This window comes from Pristis pectinata, chromosome 4 (genome assembly GCF_009764475.1).
Source record: "Pristis pectinata isolate sPriPec2 chromosome 4, sPriPec2.1.pri, whole genome shotgun sequence".
Classification (NCBI taxonomy): Eukaryota; Metazoa; Chordata; class Chondrichthyes; order Rhinopristiformes; family Pristidae; genus Pristis; species Pristis pectinata.
The window spans coordinates 92,552,040-92,574,878 of NC_067408.1; the positions used below are offsets into that span (position 1 = coordinate 92,552,040).

At 40.5% G+C, this 22,839-nt stretch overlaps 1 protein-coding gene across 1 annotated transcript in view; it reads left to right on the forward strand.

Annotated features, from left to right (window-relative positions):
* Nucleotides 1-22,839, forward strand: part of spag17 (sperm associated antigen 17) — a 176,148-nt gene that overhangs the window by 22,017 nt on the left and 131,292 nt on the right. The window contains exons 8-15 of the mRNA XM_052014463.1: nt 1,358-1,549; nt 6,312-6,490; nt 7,404-7,538; nt 8,095-8,167; nt 9,640-9,746; nt 10,810-10,947; nt 16,000-16,089; nt 22,467-22,562. Of these exons, the coding sequence (XP_051870423.1) occupies nt 1,358-1,549; nt 6,312-6,490; nt 7,404-7,538; nt 8,095-8,167; nt 9,640-9,746; nt 10,810-10,947; nt 16,000-16,089; nt 22,467-22,562 (1,010 nt within the window). The remainder of the gene's footprint in view (nt 1-1,357; nt 1,550-6,311; nt 6,491-7,403; nt 7,539-8,094; nt 8,168-9,639; nt 9,747-10,809; nt 10,948-15,999; nt 16,090-22,466; nt 22,563-22,839) is intronic.

Consider the following 22,839-nt stretch of genomic DNA (forward strand, 5'->3'; position numbering starts at 1 on the left):
TTGAGAATAGGTGATTTACCAGATTGGATTCATCTTACTGTTTGTAGATGTAACATACCTGGGCAATTTTGCGCATTGTTCAAAGCTTCACCAGTTTGGCACCCAATGCTTCTCCCAGCATACTTTTCTATATTCTTCATTTAATCACAAGAGGTTGCCCAACGTGGTGGTATTGTTAGAGTGTGGGATATACTGGATGATGGGTTACAATTCTGCTGCTGATGGATAGCCAGTTTTGAGCTGCAAAATCCATTCTGATTTTTTTCTCATTTAGCATAGTGATAGTACTACATCAAATGATGGAGAGTGCCCTCAATTTGAAGGCAGCATTGACACCATCACTGTGTGGTGGTCACTTCTACCAGTGATATCATAGCAAGATACATCTATGGCAGGTTGATCTGTGAGGACAAGGTCAAGTAGATTTTTGATTTGTTACTTCACCACCTACTGCAGGTGCAGTCCTGTGCCTAAGTCTTTTCAAGACTCTGCCAGCTTAGTTAGTAGATGTGTCATAGAACCACTTCAACATTCTGCATTCTTCCTACCCCTGTTGCTTCTTCCAAACAGTGTTTAACATGAAGTATTGGTGGTTCATTTGTTGAATTTGATAATCAGCAGGAAATTTCCTTGCCATGAGACTTTGAGGGATCTGGAGACTGTATTGAAGGGGCCCAGGGTTACTCCCTCCTTACTGTACACCAGTGCATACTCAGGAATGAACAAGGATGAGGCCAGGTTGTGAGCTAAAAGCTATAAGTTATTTGTTCAGTAGCAACATGTGCCTAATTGTTTGACTAAGCTATAGGACAGCACATTTTCCCAGATGTTAGTGATCAGAAAGTCAGAAGTGTAATATTGACTAATTAGTTCAGTTCCAATTTTCAGCTCCATTCACTCTTGGAAAATGAAAGTCTGTGTGCACTTTGCAGAATCTATTAGTCTGTATATGCCCTTGTTCGATCCAAATTTTGAGCCAAGCTCATGTCAGATGATCTGAAAGATATTGTCTCACAGCTGTTTTCTTAGCAGTTTAATACAACTTGTTTTCAAGCCTATTTCAGAGTCAACCAACTAAGAATGACAGGTTTCCTTCTCCAAAGAAAAATCTAAAGGATATTAGTGAACCAGATGACTCCTGTTTTAATTTCAGGTTTAACTACTTAACTGAATTTAAATTCTCTATCTACAACAGGTCTCTTTGAAAGCTCCTCCAGGTTACGAATCCAGTGCTCTAAATTATTGATCCAGTCACATTATGTTGCAATAACTCTTTTGCAGTTGAGGAATGATGCATGATATAAGATCTTCAGAAAGGGAGAGATACTATGATATTAACATTTTCTTTATTTAACAGATGATGAACCAGATGATGGTCCTCAACACTACATTATAATCCAAGGTTTCCAAAATCTTCAATTCCTACTCATGTTGGGAGAACTTGGAATTAATATATCTGCTGTAATAAGAATCAGTTATGAAATGAATAAGAATCTTCTGCAGCCAGATACTGCTGAAACTGAGATGCAACCCTCTCTGACACCTGAAGGTTTGTTAGTTGCTCTTTCATAACTGAGATGTGGACAAGATCAGTCTGATTACCTGGGGCTGTTATTCATAGTTCATGCAATATCCTACAACAGTTTAATTCTAATGTTCTTAAGCAGCAAAGGAAATCTCGAGAAGTACTTGTTGATATCAAAGCACCTGTTGGCTAGAATTTGCATCATGGATCATTTGATTTTTAAATGCTATGAAAGCAATTAATTGCACAGATAATTCAATATCCATGACAGTGGTCAAATAGCATCCATTGTGTCTGATGAAGACTTTGGGCACCCTTATGCAGGTGACACACTGCGGGCTATGTAGAGTTCATATGGTTGATGTCACTCTCTGTGTAACACTTAGTTGGAGGCTCACCCTTGTATTATAGAGTTGTAAGTAACATGCACCTGCACAATTTTAAGAGATAATCAATCACTTGAGCTTTATTAGGAAGTAATCTGGAGTTGAGCTCATTGGAGTCAGATGCACAAAACTTCTTAATGATGGAACATTGCAGAGGTAAAATGGTGCTTTAGTGTTGGCCCTACCGGGACTGCAACAGAACCAAAATGAAGAGGAAAGGGCCCAAAGGCAAGAGTAACTTGACTAAGTCCAAAGAAGGAAGCAAAGCACAACTGCCAAGATTCCACTAAGGCATACTTTCCTACCTCAAGCTGTCTAAGGGGCACTGCATCCTGAGGCTAAAGATTTGTAATTTGACACACATTTGAATTATTTTATGGATAGAATTCCTGTCATGCTCTCATTCCCAGGCTGCTCTGCCTGTAGAGATCACAATTGAATATCTTGGCTTCTGGATCATTCCAGGCACCAGTGTCTGAGCTCTGCCACAATTTCCACTTCATAGTATAGCATGGCATTAAGGAACTCTCTATACTTTGCAACTGATCAACTAGCCAGCAATCTCTCCTTTCTCAGATGAAATTACTATGCATTGGAAATCAGGAGCACCCTACATATTCTACAGAAAACAATCTCTTTCTCTGCCATTATTACATGCAGTAATCATGAGGCCACAGTATTTCCTGTTGGACAGAACTTAGTGGGTCAGTTAGCATCTGTGGAGGCAAAAGGTGTAAGGCAACGTTTCGAGTCAAGACCCTGCATCAGGACTGAGAGGGAAGAGGAAAGGTTGGCAATATATAGCAATACAAGGGAGGGATGTTGTTCTTCCAATTTGTGTGTGGCCTCTCTATAGCAATGGAGAAGGCCAAGGACAGACAAGTTGGTGTGTGAGTAGGAAGGAGAGTTAAAATGACATACAACCAGAAGCTCAAGATGGCTGTTGTGGACAGAGTGCAGGTGTTCTGCAAAACAGTTGCCTAGTCTACATTTGGTTTCACCGTTTATAGAGGAGGCCACATTGTGAGCACCAAATGCAGTAGACCAGGTTGGAAGAGATGCATGTGAACCTTGGCCTTGCTTGAAAAGACTGTTTAGATCCCTGGATGGTGGTGAGGATGAAGCTGACTGGCTGTCTCCATTCCTTCACCAAATACTACCAGACCTTGCCATCCTTTGGTTTCACAATTTCAAAAGACAAGCCATCACAGCATCACATCATTGTCTGACTAGGGCATCCACATCAAATGGAAATTACATCAGGTCCTCTTGAGACTTATTGGCATTATCATTAACTGTTCACCACTGAACAGGCACCTTGGAAGTTACACAGGAACAGCAACCAGGCACTGAATGTATCAATGGTTCAGCAGCAGCATTTTGAAAGACTACTAATGCGGCAGTGGTGGCATAGTCCTTTCGTACAATCAATCTGTCCCTCAAACACTCAACTTGCAGCCAGGATTTGAGAAAGACCTTAACAAACATGGATGCTGAGGCAAATAATAGTGCAGCTCTAACAGAAAGACATGCTATCTACTTGCCCATACAATAGCAGTGAAATTGAACCGTAATCCATCTCATTCAGAAAAATAAGCTTTAATTCAAAAATTTCTCAATGTGAATATTAACTGTTCACCCAAAATATTGATGAGTTCACATCTTACATCCTTGAATTCCCATTCCTTTGAAGTACTTTAATGTAACACCCATGTTCATCATCAACCCAATACTCATTTATAATTAAATGGTACAATTTTGTTAATGGTTCCTTCACATCACAAAGAGAAACCTTAGTCAGCTGTCAGGCAGGTCCTTAAACACCAAACCTTACATTTGGAAAAAGTCCTTTCCTCATCAGCCCTGGGTCAGTTCCTATATTGGCGCAGTCCCCTCGAGTAGCTCCACTAGAGAAAGTAGCCACATGAGCTAGATGATAGCCTTCCCGTAATCAACACAATATACAATTACCTAATGAATTAAACAAATGTAAACCCCCACAATGACTGCCCTCTAAAGACCATCGCAGTACTCCTCCAGCACAAGTATTGAATGCAAGAATTAGGAATGAATCAGCAGCAAGATTTTTATACATGAAATCAAAATATTAAGTATGGAAATATTAAATCAAAACAATAAATACATAAAAGTTTAATCAAAAACATTAAATCTAAAAGCTTTAATTCTAAAGCTTCTCAATGATAATATTAACTATTCACCCAAAATATTGATGAATTCAGTTCTTTTGGTTTCTTGAATTCCTGTCATTCATTTCCCTACAGTCCATAATCCGGCAATTTATTTGGTCCGATAGGTTAGAGCTCATGGGATCCAGGGCAAGTTGTAAATTGGATTCAAAATTGGCTTGGTAATGGGAGATAAAGGATGATGGTGGAGGGTTACTTTTGGATTGGAAGACTATGATCAGTAGTGTACCACAGGGACCAGTGCTGGGACCCTTGTTGTTTGTTGTATACATTAATAACAAGTGTGGATGTGGCAGGTTTGATTATTAAATTTGCAGATAACTTGAAAATTGGTGGTGGTGTTAATAGTGAGGAGCGTAGTCTTAGGCTACAAAATGATAGTGATTAGCTGGTAAATTGAGCAGGGCACTGGCAGATAAAATTTAATCTTGATAAGTGTGAGGTGATTTATATTGGGGAGGGGGGGGGTCTAATATGGGTAGGACATATACCAGAATGGCAGGAGTCTATGCAGTATTGGGGAACAAAGAGACCTTGGCGTACAAGTCCAAAGATCCCTGAAGGTGGCAGCATAGGTAGATAGGATGGCGAAGCAGGCATAATGGCGGTTTGCTTCATTAGGCAGGGCATATAATGTAAGTACAGTGAGATCTTGGTACAACCTCATAAAACATTGGTTGGGCCACAGCTGGGTTATTGTGTACAGTTCTGACCACCAAACTACAGGGAGGACGTGATTGCACTGGAGAGAGTACAGAGGGCACACATGAAAATGTTGCCTGGGATGGGATGGAATTTGAGAGGAGAGACTAGATTGGCTGTGTTTGTTTTCCTCGGAGCAGAGGAGGCTAAGTGGGGACCTGATTGAGGTATGCAAAATTATGTGGTATAGAAAGGATAGATAGTAAGAAATTTTTCCCCAAGGCAAAGATTTCTAAGATCAGAGAAGAGAGGTTTAAAGTGAGAAGCAAGTGGTTTAAAGGGGATTTGAAGAAGAATTTTTCACCCTGAAGTCTAGAATCCACTGCCTGAGAAGTTGGTGGAGGCAGATACTCTCACAACAATTAAGAAGCATCTAGACGAGTCTATAGGACAAGTGAGTTTAGTATAGATAGGTACTTGATGATCAGGATGGATGATCAGCATGGGCCTGTTTCTTTACTGTACGATTCTGAGAATATGACTATACTCAGTTTGCACTCAGTTTTAATGCACCTTTTTAAAAAAGCTTTACTGTGTTTTACCATATAGATAAGTTGCAGATGTGGGAAGGGAAATGGCAGATGGAGTTTAACCTGGATAAGTGTGAGGTGTTGCACCTTGGTAGGACTAATGTCAAGAGGCAGTACACTCTTAAGGGCAAGACCCTTAACAATGTTGAAGAGCAGAGAGACCTTGGGGTACAAGTCCATGACTCATTGAAAGTGGCTACACAGGTAGACAGGGTGGTTAAGAAGGCTTATGGAATGCTTGCATTTATTAATTGAAGTATTGAGTATAGGAGTCAAGAAGTTATGATGCATCTCTACAGAACTCTGGTTAGGCCACATTTAGAGTATTGCGTGCAGTTCTGGTCACCTCACTATAGGAAGGACGTCAAGGCTTTAGAGAGGGTGCAGAGGAGTTTTACCAGGATGCTGCCTGGATTAGAGGGCATGCGCTATCAGGAGAGGCTAGACAAACTTGGGCTCTTTTCTCTGGAGCGGCAGAGGCTGAGGGGTGATCTGTTGGAAGTGTATAAAATTATGAGGGGCATAGATAGGGTGGACAGCAATATCTTTTTCCCATTATTGAGCGATCCAATACCAGAGAGTGTGCATTTAAGGTGGGAGGGGGTAGGTTCAGAACAGACGTGAGGGGTACGTTTTTTTGCTGAGAGAGTGGTGGATGCCTGGAATGCATTGCCTGATAGGGTGGTGGAGGCAAATTCTTTGGGTGCTTTTAAGGGGCTTGGATGGGCACATGAATGAGAGGAAAATAGAAGGATATGGGCATTCTGTAGGTAGGAGGGATTAGCTATGTTGGCACAACATTGTGGGCCAAAGGGCCTGTTCTGTGCTGTACTGTTCTATGTTCAAATGACCCATGAATGTGATGTGATACATTATGAGGGGTCAATAAGATCCCCCAAAATGCAAAATATTTTTAAGAACATGCCTAACAAATTGCTTTCAAAATGATTGCTGTTTGCAGCTACTGAAGCAGAGAAACAGAAGAAAGAGGCAGCCATCAAAAGCCTGGAATTGTTTTGGAAGTACCTTGAGCCAGTTCTGAATAGTGGAAAACCTGGATCTAAACTGTTTGATGTAGCCAGACTCCAGTATACAGTGAAGGAAGACATGTTACCAGAAGAATGGAATGATGATACAAAGGTCAGTACCAACTCAAAACCTCAGACGTATCTTTGTTCTTAGTTTGATTAAATTTGCTGGAAGGTGCTTTTAACAAACTAAAATTATAAAAGCAAAATATCCGAGATTTTCAGTTCTCAGTAATAAATTGAACATGATCAGACTGCTAGCAAGTCTGGCAACACCTGTTCAAGAACATATATGATTTAGTTTTGACTGAATGAAAGTGTGCCTATCAAACCACAGGGTTCAGTGGTATGCTTGAAATGCCAGTTCCAAGGATAAATTGATTTTCATCTTAGACCTGTTCTGTTGTGGATGAGTGCCAGGAAATTGTTAATGGACTTAAAGAATACCTTCCCTTTGATACCCAGAAAAGTCTTAAATTGGACATAAATACCAACCATTTGAATAACATATTTTATTCCCCACTGGATCTATTGGGATTATCTTCAAGTATATAAAGACAACCCTTTTCATCTAAAATATGGAGTTTGCTTCAATGTAGCATGGATGGTGATGCTAGCTAAAGATTTGCAATAATTATTTGGCTTTCTGCCTTCCTTCCCCTTTGTGTTTCATTCCTAATAACCCCACATTGCCACTTTCTCTGCTGTAAGAATGGTGACAAATATTTAACTTGACTCCATTCATCATGTTCTTTTCTCTCTAGCTCAGAGTTCAGTTCATTCTTTGATTTCTAAAGCATAGTGTGAGGGTATCAGGACTTGGTTGAGCTTAAGTTCATTCAGGGGTGGAGGATGGTATGCTATTCACCAGAGCATTGAAATAATCCCACTAAAACACAAACCATTTGTTATTGTGAAATTTCATTTTGTACGACTGCTCAAAAAATAGTGGCATTTTGTAATTAGCAACCTGCTGTATTTTCCTCGGCATGTTTCTGAATACTATGTTATTTCTTTCTTGTCAGCTGGAGCTTGGTGCTGCAATATTTGAAGATATTGCCACCATGATTTATGATTGTGAAGACTGGAAACGACAATATCAAAATTACCTGCGCAATATCAAGTTGATTACTGTCCCAGAAGCTTCAAAAGGTGAAGAGGTAAAGCAACATAATGAAAATTTTCTACTTGATGATAAGTATTTTGAATATGTTACTCAAGTTTGAAATACTGAACTAGAAGGCATAGGTTTAAGGTGAGAGGAGAGAGATTTAATAGAAACCAGAGGGGCAACTTTTTCACCTAGAGAGTGGTTAATATCTGGAATGAGCTTCCAGAGGAAGTGTTGAGGCAGGTACATTAACAGCATTTAGAAGATACTTGGACAGGTACATGAATAGCAAAGGCTTAGAGGGATAGGGGCCAAATGCAGACAAATGGGACTAGCTTAGATGGGAATCTTGGTCAGCATGGATCAGTTGGGCTGAAGGGCTTGCTTCTGTTCTGTATGACTCTATGACTCTAAATGTAAAGAAAATGGGTGGAATGTACTGAAAGAAATAGCGAAGAATTAAAAGAATCAGAGAGCAGTAAAAACTATGATAGTTAAACACCTCTAGAATATAGTAAATAAAGCAATTACACGGGGATAAAGCATGTGAAATTGAGTTGAGCTACTTTTGCTTTTAAAGTACTTTATGATTGATACTCCTACAGATGCTTGCACTTCAGTCTCCCGTCGACAGGAAGAAACTTTCCTCAGCCAATTTAGAGCCTCATCCTGAGCAAGGTACATGAAGGGGCGGGGCTTAGAGGGATATGGGCTGAATGTATGAAATTGGGACTAACTGGGTGGGTACCAAGTTTGACATGGACAGGTTGGGCCAAAGGGCCTGTATCTATGCTGTATTGTTCTGTGACTCTATGTAAACACTGTACGGTGAAAATGCTCTAAATAATATTTCCAGGTGGTGAAATTTACCATTTCTAGCCCAGATTTTCCCACCTTGGAAATTTTGGTAATGAGTTCCTTCAGTGCCTTGGCGACTTCAGTCCTGCAATAGCAAATTGATTCTATGTTTTTATGGGAAAGTTGAGCTAAGTACGGCATAATGAGGGTAATGGCAACACAGATGGAGCACTTCCAATAGCCAAATAAAAGGATTGTTGACCAACAAGACTTGCAACTAGACCACGGCCTAACTGGTCCATGCCGACCAAGATTCCCATCTAAACTAGACCCATTTGCCTGCAACTAGACCACTCAAAATCAAAACTGGAAATAACCCTTCCATCCTGGGTCATATCCCTTATATACTCACTGACAAAATACCTAGCTACAACAGCAACTCCCCACTGTCACACAATCAAATCAAGCTAAATAAAGTACTGAGCCAAGCACATCCCATCCTGACGCATGCATGAATGCTTTTGCGGGATGTAGATTGCAGAACATAAACTTAATACATATAATCAGATCCCAACAGGCTTAGATCAGATAGTTATGGTCTATTTTCACTAATCTTTCTTGTTCAATTTCATACCATCTTTAAATTGTTTTTTTAATTAGTTACAAGAGGAACGAACATACTTCTTTTAGTGGAGGAGGTACAGTATAGAAAAAGGCTGCACTGCAGAAAATCAATAATACCTGCTTCCACTATAACCATTATCAACAAGAAGGACAAGAGTAGCAATGTCATGAGACCATTATCTACCATTGTGCTAATGTGGTATTTCCCCCACATAACTGCACAATGGTAGATGATGGTCTCATGTTATGATGTGCAGTTAATTAATTAAGACCTTTTTGAGTAAGATTGTTAATACTTCCTTGTTTTGTGCTAGTTCCCAAGAGGAACAAATGTAAGACTCCTCAAAGCCTTTTCACAAAAGATGCTTACTGCAAGCAAACTCATACAGATTTGTGCATTCAGTTTCTGTATCTCTAATATTAACATACCTTAATTTAAGATTATTGTAAGGTAAGTAACAAGTACAACACCTCATTGATGATCACGTTCTTACCTGATACCACACTGCTTTCGTTTTTTTATCTAATTCATTATCAACAAGTAGGTTTTATATTAAATTCCTACTCCTTTCGTTTTCAAGTGCAGCCTTTTAGGAGAAATTTTATCATTTTTTAAAAATCTAAATACAGAATGTCAAATGATTGTGATTGTTTTCAAAGTTTTTTTTCATTGACTAATATGCCCACTACATTGCAAATATAAGAAATAATTGTTTTGTTTTAAATAGATGCTTCAACTTTGCGGGTCGATATGAGGTACTATAATGATCTAATGAGCTTAGTGCCCTTGGAGAGTCTCTCTGTGCCTTTAATATTACACTGTATACTGGAACAGGTTCGTATCTGCCTGTATGTCATGGATTTAATAACTTATTGGTGTACACCCTTAGCATATCTTTCTTTAGCACTAACAATTAATGTAGGTTGATATTTCACTATGTTTATTTCAATATCCAGCCACCGGAAGCTTTATGGTAAACTAATATTTATTTTGTAGTAAAGGTTAGTTTAATGAAGCTTTTAACCTCAATTTACATTTGAATCTCAAGATTAAAGAAAGGTTTTGTTTAAGGAAATGTAGGAGAAACATTGCATTATATTTTCCCTGTATTTGAGACACAAAACATGTGGGTGAGGTCCAAAATGTTGTTGTTGTTCTGCCTTGTTTGATGCACTGCTCTTTCTTCCTTAATGTTACGATGTGAAGTTATTCTTAATCTGAGTTATGGGCAAAGGAGCTGAGGTGAAGTTACTGCATCCTTTTTCTTTTAGCTACATTAATATTTTGATTTTGCATTAATATTGTAGACTGCTTCAACTCTGAGGTACTAATGAATTTCATGGATGTTTCATTTCTCCTGCTGAAGTAATGTGTAACTTTGACTTTCACTGTATCTTCAGCATGGTACTATTGGGATTGTTGCAGCAGTATAAAAAGGAAGTGTTCCACTTCTCCACTGCCCTGTCTCCAGAGGTGTTTTCTGGGCTTGGTCTTTTTTCTGGCCCATCCGTGTCGTAAAATCAGCTCGGCCCAACTGAGCTTCCAGGGTCATCTGATCCACCAAGATTAGCCTTTTTGTTCTGAGGAAGGTATATAAGGGGAATGGAGAGAATGGACAGCAGGCCCCACAAGAGACTTCTGGCACATAGGCCAAGTTTTCTAAGTACTTTGCATGTTCCCTTTATCCCCAGACATAGGATTTCACAACTATTGCTTAACAAGGTTTTGAATTGCCTGTATCAGTATTGCTCTATTTATTATTGGAATATAAACATTCAGCATAGTTACCCTAATAACTAGAATTGCTTTCTAATGTGACTAGAATGTAGTCAAACAGCTATTGCTCCAAGATTACTTCCAAACACCTTATGGACATTGATGTCTTTGTTATGCATAGGTTGTTGCAACTGATGAAAGTCTAACTCCTCCAAGTGAAATTGTTCCTAAACCACGAAAAGATGGACTGGACCAGAGTCTGGTAGATCATTTACTATCAACTGTGCTTAGTCTCTCCATGTCTGAAGATGAGAAGCAGGTACCAAAATGTACCAAATATCAAAATTTCTAATGGGGAAACATATGCACTATAATCCATGACATTTACTGAAAATACATTTTTATTTGATGACAATAAAAGGAGTCAGTAATTGGATTACTGCCAGTGGTGCAGATGCCTTGAGTAAGGATTTTTAGTAAATGGCAGAAGATCAGAATTCCTTATTCTGGGGTGAAATATCTTTGCTTGAGGTTGAGGGTTTACAATAACCTTGATGTAACAGCTGACATTAGGATGCCCTACATATGTAATAGTTCCTTAATTGTAATGTGGTAACTCCATAACTTACCATCTTCCCTTTCAGCATTTCCAAGGGACCATTACTTTCACAACTAGTCCACTCAGTCGTCTCCACCAACCACTCCCCTTTTCACGGAAATTTCCCATTTAACCAGAGGAGTTGCAAATCCTACCCTTTTTACCTCTTCTTTTCCCACTATCCAGCCCTTCCATGTGAAGCAGCAATTCACTTGCACTTCTTCCAATTTGACATTTGGCATTCAGTGCTCGCTCTGTGGTTTTCTCTACATTGGAGAAACCAGATGCAGATTAGATGACTGCCTGCAGAACACCTCCTTTCAGTCCACAGAAGTGACTCTGATTTTCCTTCATCTGTCAGTTTAATTCTGCATCCCACTCTGACTTCTCTTTCTTTGGCTTCATGTATCACTTTACTAATGCCCAGCATAATTTGGAGGAACTTTTATCTACTCCCTCTCTGACATTTCCTCTTTCCCTCCACTTGCCCTGCGGCTTAAAACACAGTTGTTTCTTACTTTTCTAGTTCTGATGACGGGGCCTTGACTTGAAACATCATCTCTGTTTCTTTCTCCACTGATGCTCTTCATCCTGCTGAGCACCTTTTTTTTCCCCAGGTTGCCAGCATCTGCAATTTTTAAAATTAGCTTACCTTTCCCTTTCTCACTACCCATCCATGCTATGAATTGAACCCTACACATACCCATAACCATCACTGATGATCCAGTGAGGCACATCTTCTGTTGACTGACCTGGCCACCATTCCTGACAGCAATATCTTTTGGTTGAGAGCTCTTACTTTGAAGGTGAAACTCTGCTTACCATAAACAGTTGTAATTGTAGCTTTCCATTCTGAAACCACATAGTTTTGCACTCCCCCATGCTCCTACTTCCTGGCATGAGCAAACAGGACTTGGCTCTCTTCCCTTCTCGTGTCTGAAATCTGTGTCAGTTATTTGATACAATTTTTAAAGTGTTACAAGTTCACAATTTGCTATTACATTCTTGGTGATAAAACAGAATTTCTGTAGTTACAATGGAAATATGCTTTTCATTTCTGTAGGATTACATGTTGATATGGAATTACACATTTACAATAGGGTTACATATCAGATAGGGAAAATGATACTTTAAAAAAGCCTTCCTAGCACACACTCTCAGTTCAAATTAAACTAACAGTAATTTAAGAACATAAAAATTTAAGATCATCAGAAATAGGAGCAGCAGTAGGCTCAACCATAAGACCCTCAGTCGTGGGCATAGTTACACTTACCTCTCTGGACCCTATAACTCTTGACTCCCCCAGAATCCAATATTATGTCTGTCTATTTCATGATTCAGCCTCCACAACTGTTCGGGGCAGAGAATTCCAAAGCTCTATGGCCCTTTGAGAGAAGAAATTCACCTTCATTTCTTCCTTAAATTGAGTACCTCTTTTTCTGAAGCTATGTCCCCCACAAAGGGACATATCTTCTTAGCATCTGCCTTTTCAAAATCCACCAGAATTTTGTACGTTTCAATAAAACAACCTCTCGAATTTTTAACTTTAGTCAGTGTGTGCCCAACCTGCTCAACTTTTCAAGATACGAGAACCCGACCTTCCAAGGAGTCCCAGTGAACTGAGTTCCCTCCAAAGTAAATATATAACCCCAGAAATTAGGAACCAAAAACTATATGCAGTATTCTGGGTGTGGGCTCACCAAAACCTTAGTATTGTTGCAACACTTCCATACTTTTACTCCAGATACCCTTTACAATAATGGCCAATATTTCACTTGCATTCCTAAATATTGTATCTGCATGCTAACCATCTGTGTGTCATTTACAAAGAAACCCAGATCCCCTACACAGTAACATTATGTAGAGCATTTCCATTCTCCTTCTTCTGATCAAACCTTACATTTCACCACATTATACACCACCTGCCAAATCTTTGCCCATTTGCTGAACCTATCTGTATCCCTTTGCTGGCTCTTTGTGCCTTCCTCACAATTATCACAAACTCATCAGAAGATTTGGCTGCGATAGCTGATTTAATCATTGGTCTCGACTCCACTTTCCTCACTGATTCCTATAAACTTTAACTCCTCCATAATCCAAAAAGCCTTGACTTTACTCAATGACTCAGTGCCCTCAATCCTCTGTGGTAGAGAATTCCAAGAATTTCCAGCCCTTTGAGAGAGGAAATTGCTTCTTGTTGCAGTCTTAAATGGGTGAATTTTTAATCTGAATGTGTGGCACCTAGTTCTAGATTTCACCTACGGAGGGAAAAATCCACAGAAAATCTATGCTGAAGTGCCTTCACAGTCTTAGCCATAATTAATAGCATTTCTCAAACCTCAGGAAAGTATAGACCCAGCCAAGTTGATCTATCCGCATGTGACAACCACTTCGTTCCAGTGATCATAGTGTCGTACAACTTCAAGTCGGGCCCTTTGGCCCACCATGTCAATGCCAACCTTTTTTCCCATCTACACTAAGCCTTTTTACCTGCATTAAGATCATATCCTTCTATGCCTTGCCTATTTAAGTGTGTCTTTCTAATTGCCCCTTAAGCATAGTAATTATTCTGATTCCACCACCTTCTCTGGCAGTGTGGTACAGATATCAACCACTCTGGGTAAAAAGAAACTTACCCCTCAGATCCCATTTTAAGCACCTTCCTCTCACCTTAAACCTATGATATCTCTAGCATGGGTAAAAGATTTTGACTATCTACCCTATCAATGCCTCTCATGATCTTATATCTATAAGGTCACCCCTCAGCCTCCTTTGCTCCTGGGTAAACAAGCTCAACCTATCCAATCTTTACCCATAACTAAAGTTCTCCAATCCAGGTAACATCCTGGTGAATCTCCTCTGCACTTTCTCCAGTGCAATCACATCCTCACTGATGTGGCGACCAGAACAGCACACAATACTCCAAGTGTAGCCTAACCAGTCTTTCGTAAAATCAGTCTGGTGAATCTTTTCCACACCAACTCTAAGACAAATGTGCCCTTTATTAAATAGAGACCAAATCTGTGGTTGGTAGTACAGGTATGGTCTTTCCATCCTAGCCTACTATACTGTGCTAACAAAATGTATACAGTATATAGAGTTATTCAGCAGAGAAACAAGCCCTTCAGCCCAACTCATCTGTGCCAACCAAAGCCCATTTGCCTGTGTTTGACCCATATCCCTCTAAGTCTTTTCTGTCCAAGTGTCTTTTAAACCTTGTAATTGTATGTGTGTCTATTCACTCCCTCTGGGAGCTCGTCATTCTATATATTCATCACACTCTGTTTGAAAATCTTGCCCCTCAGGTCCATTTTAAATCTTTCCCCACTCAACTTAAACCTATGCCTTCTAGTTTTAGACTCCCCTGCCCTGGGAGAAAGACTGTGACCATCCATCTCACGATTTTATAAACCTCTTTAAAGTCACCCCTCAGCCTCCTTCGCTTCAGGGAAAACTGCCTCAGCCTATCCAGTCTCTCCTCGTAACTCAAGCCCTCCAGTTCCGGCAACAGTTTTGTGAAACTTTTGTGAAACTGCACCCTCTCTAGATTAATCACGTCCTTCCTATGGTATGGTGACCAGAACTGCACACAATATTCTAGATGCAGTCTCACAAATGTCTTGTATAGTTGTTGTTAATAAAACAACATGGCTTTTAACAGGATTTCCTAATTGTTTTACTCCATTCCTCCTGCAATATTTGCCAACATTTCATTTATCTACCTAATTACTTTCTGTACCTACATCCTAACCTTTTGTTTCTTGTACAGGGCCCCCAGATTTTTCAGCACAAGCATTCACTTGTTTCATATCATTCAGATCATACATTTTAGGTCAAAACCCTGCATCAGGGTTTCATCTGAAACACCGACAGTTCCTTTCCCTCCACAGATGCTGCTCAATCCGCTGAGTTCCTCCAGCAGATTGTTTGTTGCTCCAGATTTCAGCATTTGCAGTCTCTTGTGTATCCAATGTCCTCATTCAAATCATATCCTGCTTTTCTGTTATTCCCACCAACATGGATAACATGTTCTCCATCTACCATCCTTTTACCCACTCACTTACCTAGTCTATATCCCTTTGCAGACTTCTTGCTTTGAAATTGGAGCCGTTGACACCCAATTTTTAGGTATGAATTATGCATAAAGGTGATTTTCCCAAGATTAGATCACCCTAGTAATTTTATAGTGATGGATCTGTACCCACCAATGCAGTACAGCAGGTCAAGAAACTGAAAATGAACCTGTATCTGAACTTGGGCCCAGAAGGACAGTGTGGGACCCACATGGTCGCGGGATCTTTTCTACCAGAGTATCTCATTCCTGGATCCCTGGTCCTGGTGCTGGGAGAGCCACTGAGGCCACAATGATGATGAGCGTGGGCTGCATGGACCTATCTCCTGGCTAGATGTGGTCCTTGGTCCATAAGTTATGTGCCATGGTAATAACCAGAGTTATTTTGAAAGGAAAAACTATTTAAAACAATAGACCATGTTAAAATTTATATTCCAATAAATCTTGTGTGACAAAGTGTTTAGAAGGTTGGCTGCTGGGAACATTCACTAAAAGCTTGCTTTCTTCGTTCTGCATTTATGTATGAATTCATGAACCTTTTTCCACATTTGTTACACCAGCACACCCCTAAATTAATAATTAAATTAAAACTGCATTTATTAATATTCATATCTACTTAGTGGGACCTAATCTAAGAAAAACATGAATATAGATGACCTTGATCCATGGATAACATTTTCTCCATTGAAACTTTTGCACAGAAAATTGTTAAGGAGCTTAAGGATCCACAACACATGCCCATGAATGAACATTCCACAGATCTATCATTTCACAATGTGGAGAGAAAGCAGGTAAGTGACAGTTTGATTTCTTTCATCATTTGAACGTTGATTCTTTTTCCTACCTTACCTTCCTTAAGAGTTTTGTTTTACCACTATTAACTTCTGCGTGAAACAGAACTCAGTACCTGACATCATCTCCCCATGTTAATATAAATAGTAGCAATGATTACACTTGAAAAGAAATTAATTGCGTGAAAATAGCATGAATCCTCGCTGCACAAAGTTTCTGCTCACCCACCACTTCTACCCTTTCTGATTGCATTGGCTCATCATTCAGTAAGATCCTAAATGTTAAACTCTTGTCTTTTATAAATCCCTCCATTGTTTCACACGATCCCTTCAATGGAATCTCCTTCAACCCCAATGCTGCCCTTTGTCCCCAATACAAACACCCATTCCTTTACACTCTACTCCCCTATCTTTCTTCCTACTTTAGCAAAGTGTTTTCAGCCACCTAGCATCCTTCTCTGGAATTCTCTCCCTTAGCTTCTCCACCAGACACGTCTTTAAAAGCTTTTCAAAAGTAATCTCTGACAAAATCTTTAGTCACCTCTTCTAATTTCTCATTCCTTCACTCTGCAGGCCAGGAATTCTATTCCACGGCACAGGCTTTTTAAAGGAATATAAGTGTACGTTGGGATTACAGGATTTATACAGGACTTGGAGTAGAGCAGCACACCACATTCCACCAACATCCCTGTGTATGATGCACATGCATATGTAACATATGGAATGTGCACATGTGATACAAATCCAATTGTGATACTCATTTGGAATTTCCTAGCTGAAATTCTATCATGTATTCTTGGTTAATTTAATATGTAGGACAACTACAGGGAAGTAAGTTTTAGCAATGGCATCGTATTTTATGAACGAGAACAGTAGATTCAAGCCCTGTTGGTCCATTGGCACTTGCCTGGTTTGTGGCCTTGCAATTTGCTGCAGGATTACTTTCACCCCTGCTACTATCCCTTCTATTGCTATCTCTTGTCACAGCAGGATAAAATGTCGGCACAACATCGTGGGCTGAAGGGCCTATACTGTGCTGTAATGTTCTAATATGGTTAGGTCAGTATTTACTGGTATGGAGGTGTACACCTCTTCCCATATGGCTCCATGCAGAATTCTACAAAGACTGGAAAAGGACTTTCCCAAGCTCCTCGATAGCTCTCAGCCTTTCTATTATGATGAAAAACATATCAAAAGTTTCCATGATGCATCTGCGTCAGATTTCTCCTGCAGGTTACTCCTTCATAATCTTCACCTAATTCTTTTGGAGCAGACCTCCTGTACGGCCTTTCCCTCTGAGGATTTTGCACATGCTACCCTACCTTCTCGGTCTGGCTGCAGTCCATTAGTGCCAGGTGTATCATCATGTGAAATTCATACCTCTACACTACATTTGATGAGATGCCAGGCTCTGAGTTGGTGGATGGGAGTGTCAAATCCAATATGCAGTACCTTCCTTGTCAGAGATGGCTTTTTAGTGGGTGTTAGGAGAGTATGAGGATAGGATCTGCATAGGTGGAATTCGTGCAAATCTGCAATGAGAAAGTTAAAAGGGCGTTGCCTTCATGACAGAGCAAAGATAAGAAGGATGTTTGCAAGATATGTCAATGGTCAGAAGTGCAAGTCAAGTCTGTTGTCATGTGTACAATACGGTGAGGTACAGGTACAATGAAAAACTTGCAGCAACATCACGGGCACATAGGTTCACACAACACACAGAGTATAAATTATATATAAATTATACAAGACAGTGAAGAGAAAAAAAGACTGCAAAACAAGACATCAGTTAAAAAAAACACAATCAGAGAAAGGTCCATGGTAGTGCAAGAGATGGTCTATAGTGCTCCATCGCTGACGTAGTATTAGGGTTTTGCAGGTTGATTCAAGAACCTGATGGTTGTAGGAAAGTAGCTGTCCCTGAACCTGCTGGTGTGGAAATTCAGGTTTCTGTACCTCCTGCCAGACGGTAGCAGCAAGAAGAGGGCATGACCCGGAGGGGATCCTTGATGATAGGTGCCCCTTTCTTGAGGCAGCACTTCCTATAGATGCTGTCAGTGGTGGGGAGGGCTGTGCCTGTGAGGGACCAGGCTGTCTCCACTACTTTTTGCAACTTCTTGTTTTCCTGTTCTTTGGAATTGCTGCATCAGGCCATGATGCAACCAATCAGAATACTTTCAACAGTGCGTTTGTAGAAGTTTGCTATTTGGTGATGTGCCAAATCTCCTTAAGCTTCTAAGAAATTAGAGGCGCTAGCATGCCTTCTTCATGATTGCATCTATGTGCTGGGCCTAGGACTCGTTAGGCCAGGAATTTGAGCTCTTATTCTCTCCACCTCTGATCCACCAATGAGAACTGGCATGTGGTCTCCTGACTTCTCCTTCCTGAAGCCAATGATTCGTTCCTTGATCTTGTTGTTGAGTGTGAGGTTGTTACTGCAGTGCTCCTGTACGCTAACTTCTGTCTCACGCCTGTACGCTAACCCATCACCACTCATGATTCAGCCAACAACAGTGATGTTGTCGGCGAATTTGTATTGGAGTTGTGCTTAGTCATACAGTTGTGGGTGTGAAGAGGGTAGAGCAGGGGGCTAAACATACAGCCTTGAAGTGCACCTGTGTTGATGGTCAGTGAGGAGGAGCTGTTGTTACCGATCCGTATTGATTGACGTCTTCTGATGAGGAAGTCAAGGATCCAGTTGCAAAGGGAGGTACAGAGGCCCAGGTCTTGAAGCTTGATGGTAAGTTTGGAGGGGATGATAGTGTTGAATGCCAAGCTGTAATTGATGAACACCAGCCTGACATATGCCAGTGAAATAGCATCTGTTGTTGACCTGTTGTGGTGATAGGCCAATTGAAGGGGACCCAGGTCATTTCTGAGGCTGGAGTTGATTCACATCATAACTAACCTCTTGAAGCACTTCATTATGGTGGATGTAACTGCTATTGGACGGTAGTCATTGAGGCAGGTCATTATGCTCGTCTTGGCACTAGTACTATAGATGCCCTGTTGAAGCAGGTGGGAAACTCAGACCACAGAAGCAAGAGGTTGAAGATGTCCTTGAATACCAGTTGGTCTGCATAGATCTTCAGCACCCGGCTAGGTACGCCATCTGGGCTGGACACTTTTTGTGGGTTCGCCCTTTTGAAGGAGGCTCTGACATTGGCATTGGAGACTGAGGTCACAAGGTCATCAGGAGCTATGGAGGCTCATGTAAGAGTGACATTATTTTCCTTTTCAAAGCATGCGTAAAAGACATTGAACTCATTTGGAAGTGATGCGCCATTGCCATTAATGCTATCCTGTTTCACCTTGTAGGAAGTGATAGCATGCAAGCCCTGTCAAGCATCCAGCTTAGTCTGGAATTCTCTTCCTGCTTGCAATGGCCTTCTGGAGGTTGTACTTGGATTTAGAGTCATAGAGTCATAGGCCCTTCGGTTCAACTGGTCCATGCTGACCAAGATCCCCACCTAAGTTAGTCCAATTTAGCCATGTTTGGCCCATATCCCTCTAAACCTTTCTTATCCATGCACCTGTCCAAGTACTTTTTAAATATTGTTACTGTACCTGCCTCAACCACTTCCTCTGGCAGCTCATTCCATATACTGACCACCCTCTGGGTGAAGAAGTTGCTCCCTATATTCCTATTAAATCTCTTCCCTCTCACCTTAAACCAATGCCCTCCAGTTCTCGATTCCCCAACCCTGGGTAAATGACTATGCGCAATAACCCTATCTGTGCCCCTCATGATTTTATACACCTCTATAAGATCACTCCTCATTCTTCTGTGCTCAGTGGAAAAAGTCCCAACCTGCTTAACCTCTCTCCATAACTCAGTCCCTCAAGTCCTGGCAACATCCTTGTAAACCTCTTCTGCACTCTTTCCAGCTTTCCTGCTTAATGGCACTTGTATGACTCTGGATCACCCATCCTAAATGCCACAGATCTATCCTTCAGCAGACTACAAATCTCCTGGTTCACCTGGGGTTTCTAGTTGGTAAAGACTCAGAATGTTTTTGTGTGGGTACACACTCATCCATGCAGTTATTTATGAAGTCGGTGAATCCTTGAACATGGCCCAGTCCACCGATTTGAAGCAGTCCTTTATTTGCTCTTCTGCCTCCCTTGATCAGCTCTTCATAGTCCTCTCCACCGATACCGTACTTTTCAGTCTCTGCTTGTACATAGGAAAAAGAAGCACAGCAAGGTGGTCTGATTTACCAAAGTGCGGTAAGGGATGGAGCAGTAGTCATTCCTCATGGCGGTAAAGCAGTGATTGAGTGAGTTTGGTCCACTGGTGTTGAAGGTGACATGTTGATGGTAGTTCGGCAGAGACTTCTTCAAGCTTGCCTGGTTGAAGTCCTCAGTGATAATGAGGAAACCCCCAAGGGAAATGAAAAGTATGTTAAGTAAATCTTTACAAAATAAAAGTAGAAATGCTAAAAACTGAAATAAAAACAACATTCGATAAATGCTTATTAGAGTTTGAAGAGATTTAGTATGATTGCAAATTTTTATAGATGTACAGTGGAGAGCATTCTGATTGGTTGCATCGCAACATGGTATGGAGGCTCCATCATGGGCACAACCCTCCCCACTATCGAGGACATCTTCAAGAGGTGGTGCCTCAAGAAGGTGGCATCCATCACTAAGGACCCTCACTATCTGGACATGCCCTCTTCTCATTTCTACCATCGGGCAGGAGGTACAGGAGCCTGAAGGCCAACATTCAGCGATTCAGGAACAGCTTCTTCCCCTCTGCCATCAGATTTTTGAACAGTCCATGAACACTACCTGATTATACCTTTTTCACACTATTTATTGATTTTGTAATTTACAGTAATTTTATGTCTTTGCACTGTACTGCTGCCGCAAAACAACAAATTTCATGACATATAAGTCAGTGATAATAAACCTGATTCTGATTCAGATTCTGATCATGAAGCAAAGAACAAACTAATGTTGACACCGCAGGTCAATAATCTTTCATTACAACTGGAAAATTTTGATGTAGCATGTTTGAGTACAGAGCCAGGGGAAGGGGGAAGGAGGAAAGAACAAAATGGAAGTTCTGTGATAAGGTAGAATTAAATTTTAAAAATTGATTAAATTACAACAAAACAAGAGAAGAATAATGGTCAAGTAAAGAAACAACAGCTGCTGTTCAAAAGAAAAATGGGAGCAATGTTTATGTTCTAAAATTGTTGAAGTATATAAAGTGCCTTTATTGAAAGATGGGCTGTTAAGCTTTAATAGAATATTTCAGGGAGCTGAATATAGAGATGTCAGATTGGGGGTATTGAATTAAAATGATAAGAACAGAGTTTCGAGTCACATTTGTGTATTGAACATGGGTTCTGCAAACTGATCCCTATGTTGAGTAGACAGCATTATGAGTGACAAAGACTGTAAACTAAATAAAAAAATGTTAGGCTAATGACATTGGGAGTGGAGCCTAGTGAACAAGGAAAACTCTCTCCTGGGAATGAGGGAAAGCATTGAGAATGGGAGTGTAAGAAATGGAACTGTTAGAAACAAGTGTCTGCAGCTGAGATAAAAGGAAAATCTCCATTCACATTTGCATTTTTAAAGTAGAAGGATTTTTGAATTTAAATGCAAAGTCAAAGTTGAGTTTATTGTCATATGCACAAGTACATGTATTCACAGTGGCAATGAAAAGCTTACCTGCAGCAGCATCACAGGCATATAGCATAACATGAACAGCATTCATGAGGAAAACATAAATTAAACACAATTTTTACAAGAACAAAACACAATTAGAACAAAATAAAATGCCGATTTTAGTGCAAAGTAATCAAAGTGGTCATGGTGCTGCTAAACTGTGGTGGTGATTAGGGTTTTGCCAGTTGGTTCAAGAACCGAATGGTTGAGGAGAAGTAGCTGTTCTTGAACCCGGTGGTGTGAGACTTTAGGCTTCTGTACCCCCTGCCCGATGGCAGCTGCAAAAAGATGGCGTGGCCCGGATAGTGGGGATCTTTGATGGTGGATGTTGCCTTCTTGAGGCAGCGCCTCCTGTAAGTATTGCTGATGGTGGGGAGGGATGTGCCCTTGATCTATTAGGCAGAGTTCACTACTTTCTGCAGTTTCTTACGTTCCTGTGCAGTCAAATTGCTGAACCAGACCATGATGCTACCAGTCAGGATACTTTCAACAGTACATCTGTAGAAGTCTGTTAGAGCGTTCGGTGATAAGCTGAACCTCCTTAACCTCCTAAGAAAGTAAAGATGCTGGGCCCAGGACAGGTCATCTGATATGTTCAGGGCCAGGAATTTAAAGCTGCTGACTTCAATCAGAAACGGCTAATGTAACTGAAATTTCAATGAAATGTTCAGTTTTTATTTTTGTTGTGATGCATGCAGGATGACGTAATGAAAGAAGACAAGCCTCTAGCAGATGAGGAAAGCTCTGAGCCACAAGAAAATATACAGCTACCTGTGCTCAAGGAGAAGGAAGAGGTACCTCTCCCATTCAAGCTACAGCAAGACCACCAGAAAAAAAAATACATCCTTTGAGTTTATTCTTTTCTTATTCAGTAATTTGAATGGACTTTGTGTACCAGAATTTGGACATAAAGTTTATACCAGGACAAATGCAAATTTAGCATTGAAATAATAATATAGGAAATATACATCAGCGGCAGGTGAGGGAAGAGCAGCTGGTCCATCAAGTTTGCTCCATCCACATAGTGGGTGGAGCATCGTGACTTAACAACTATTGCCTTTCAAACTTCCT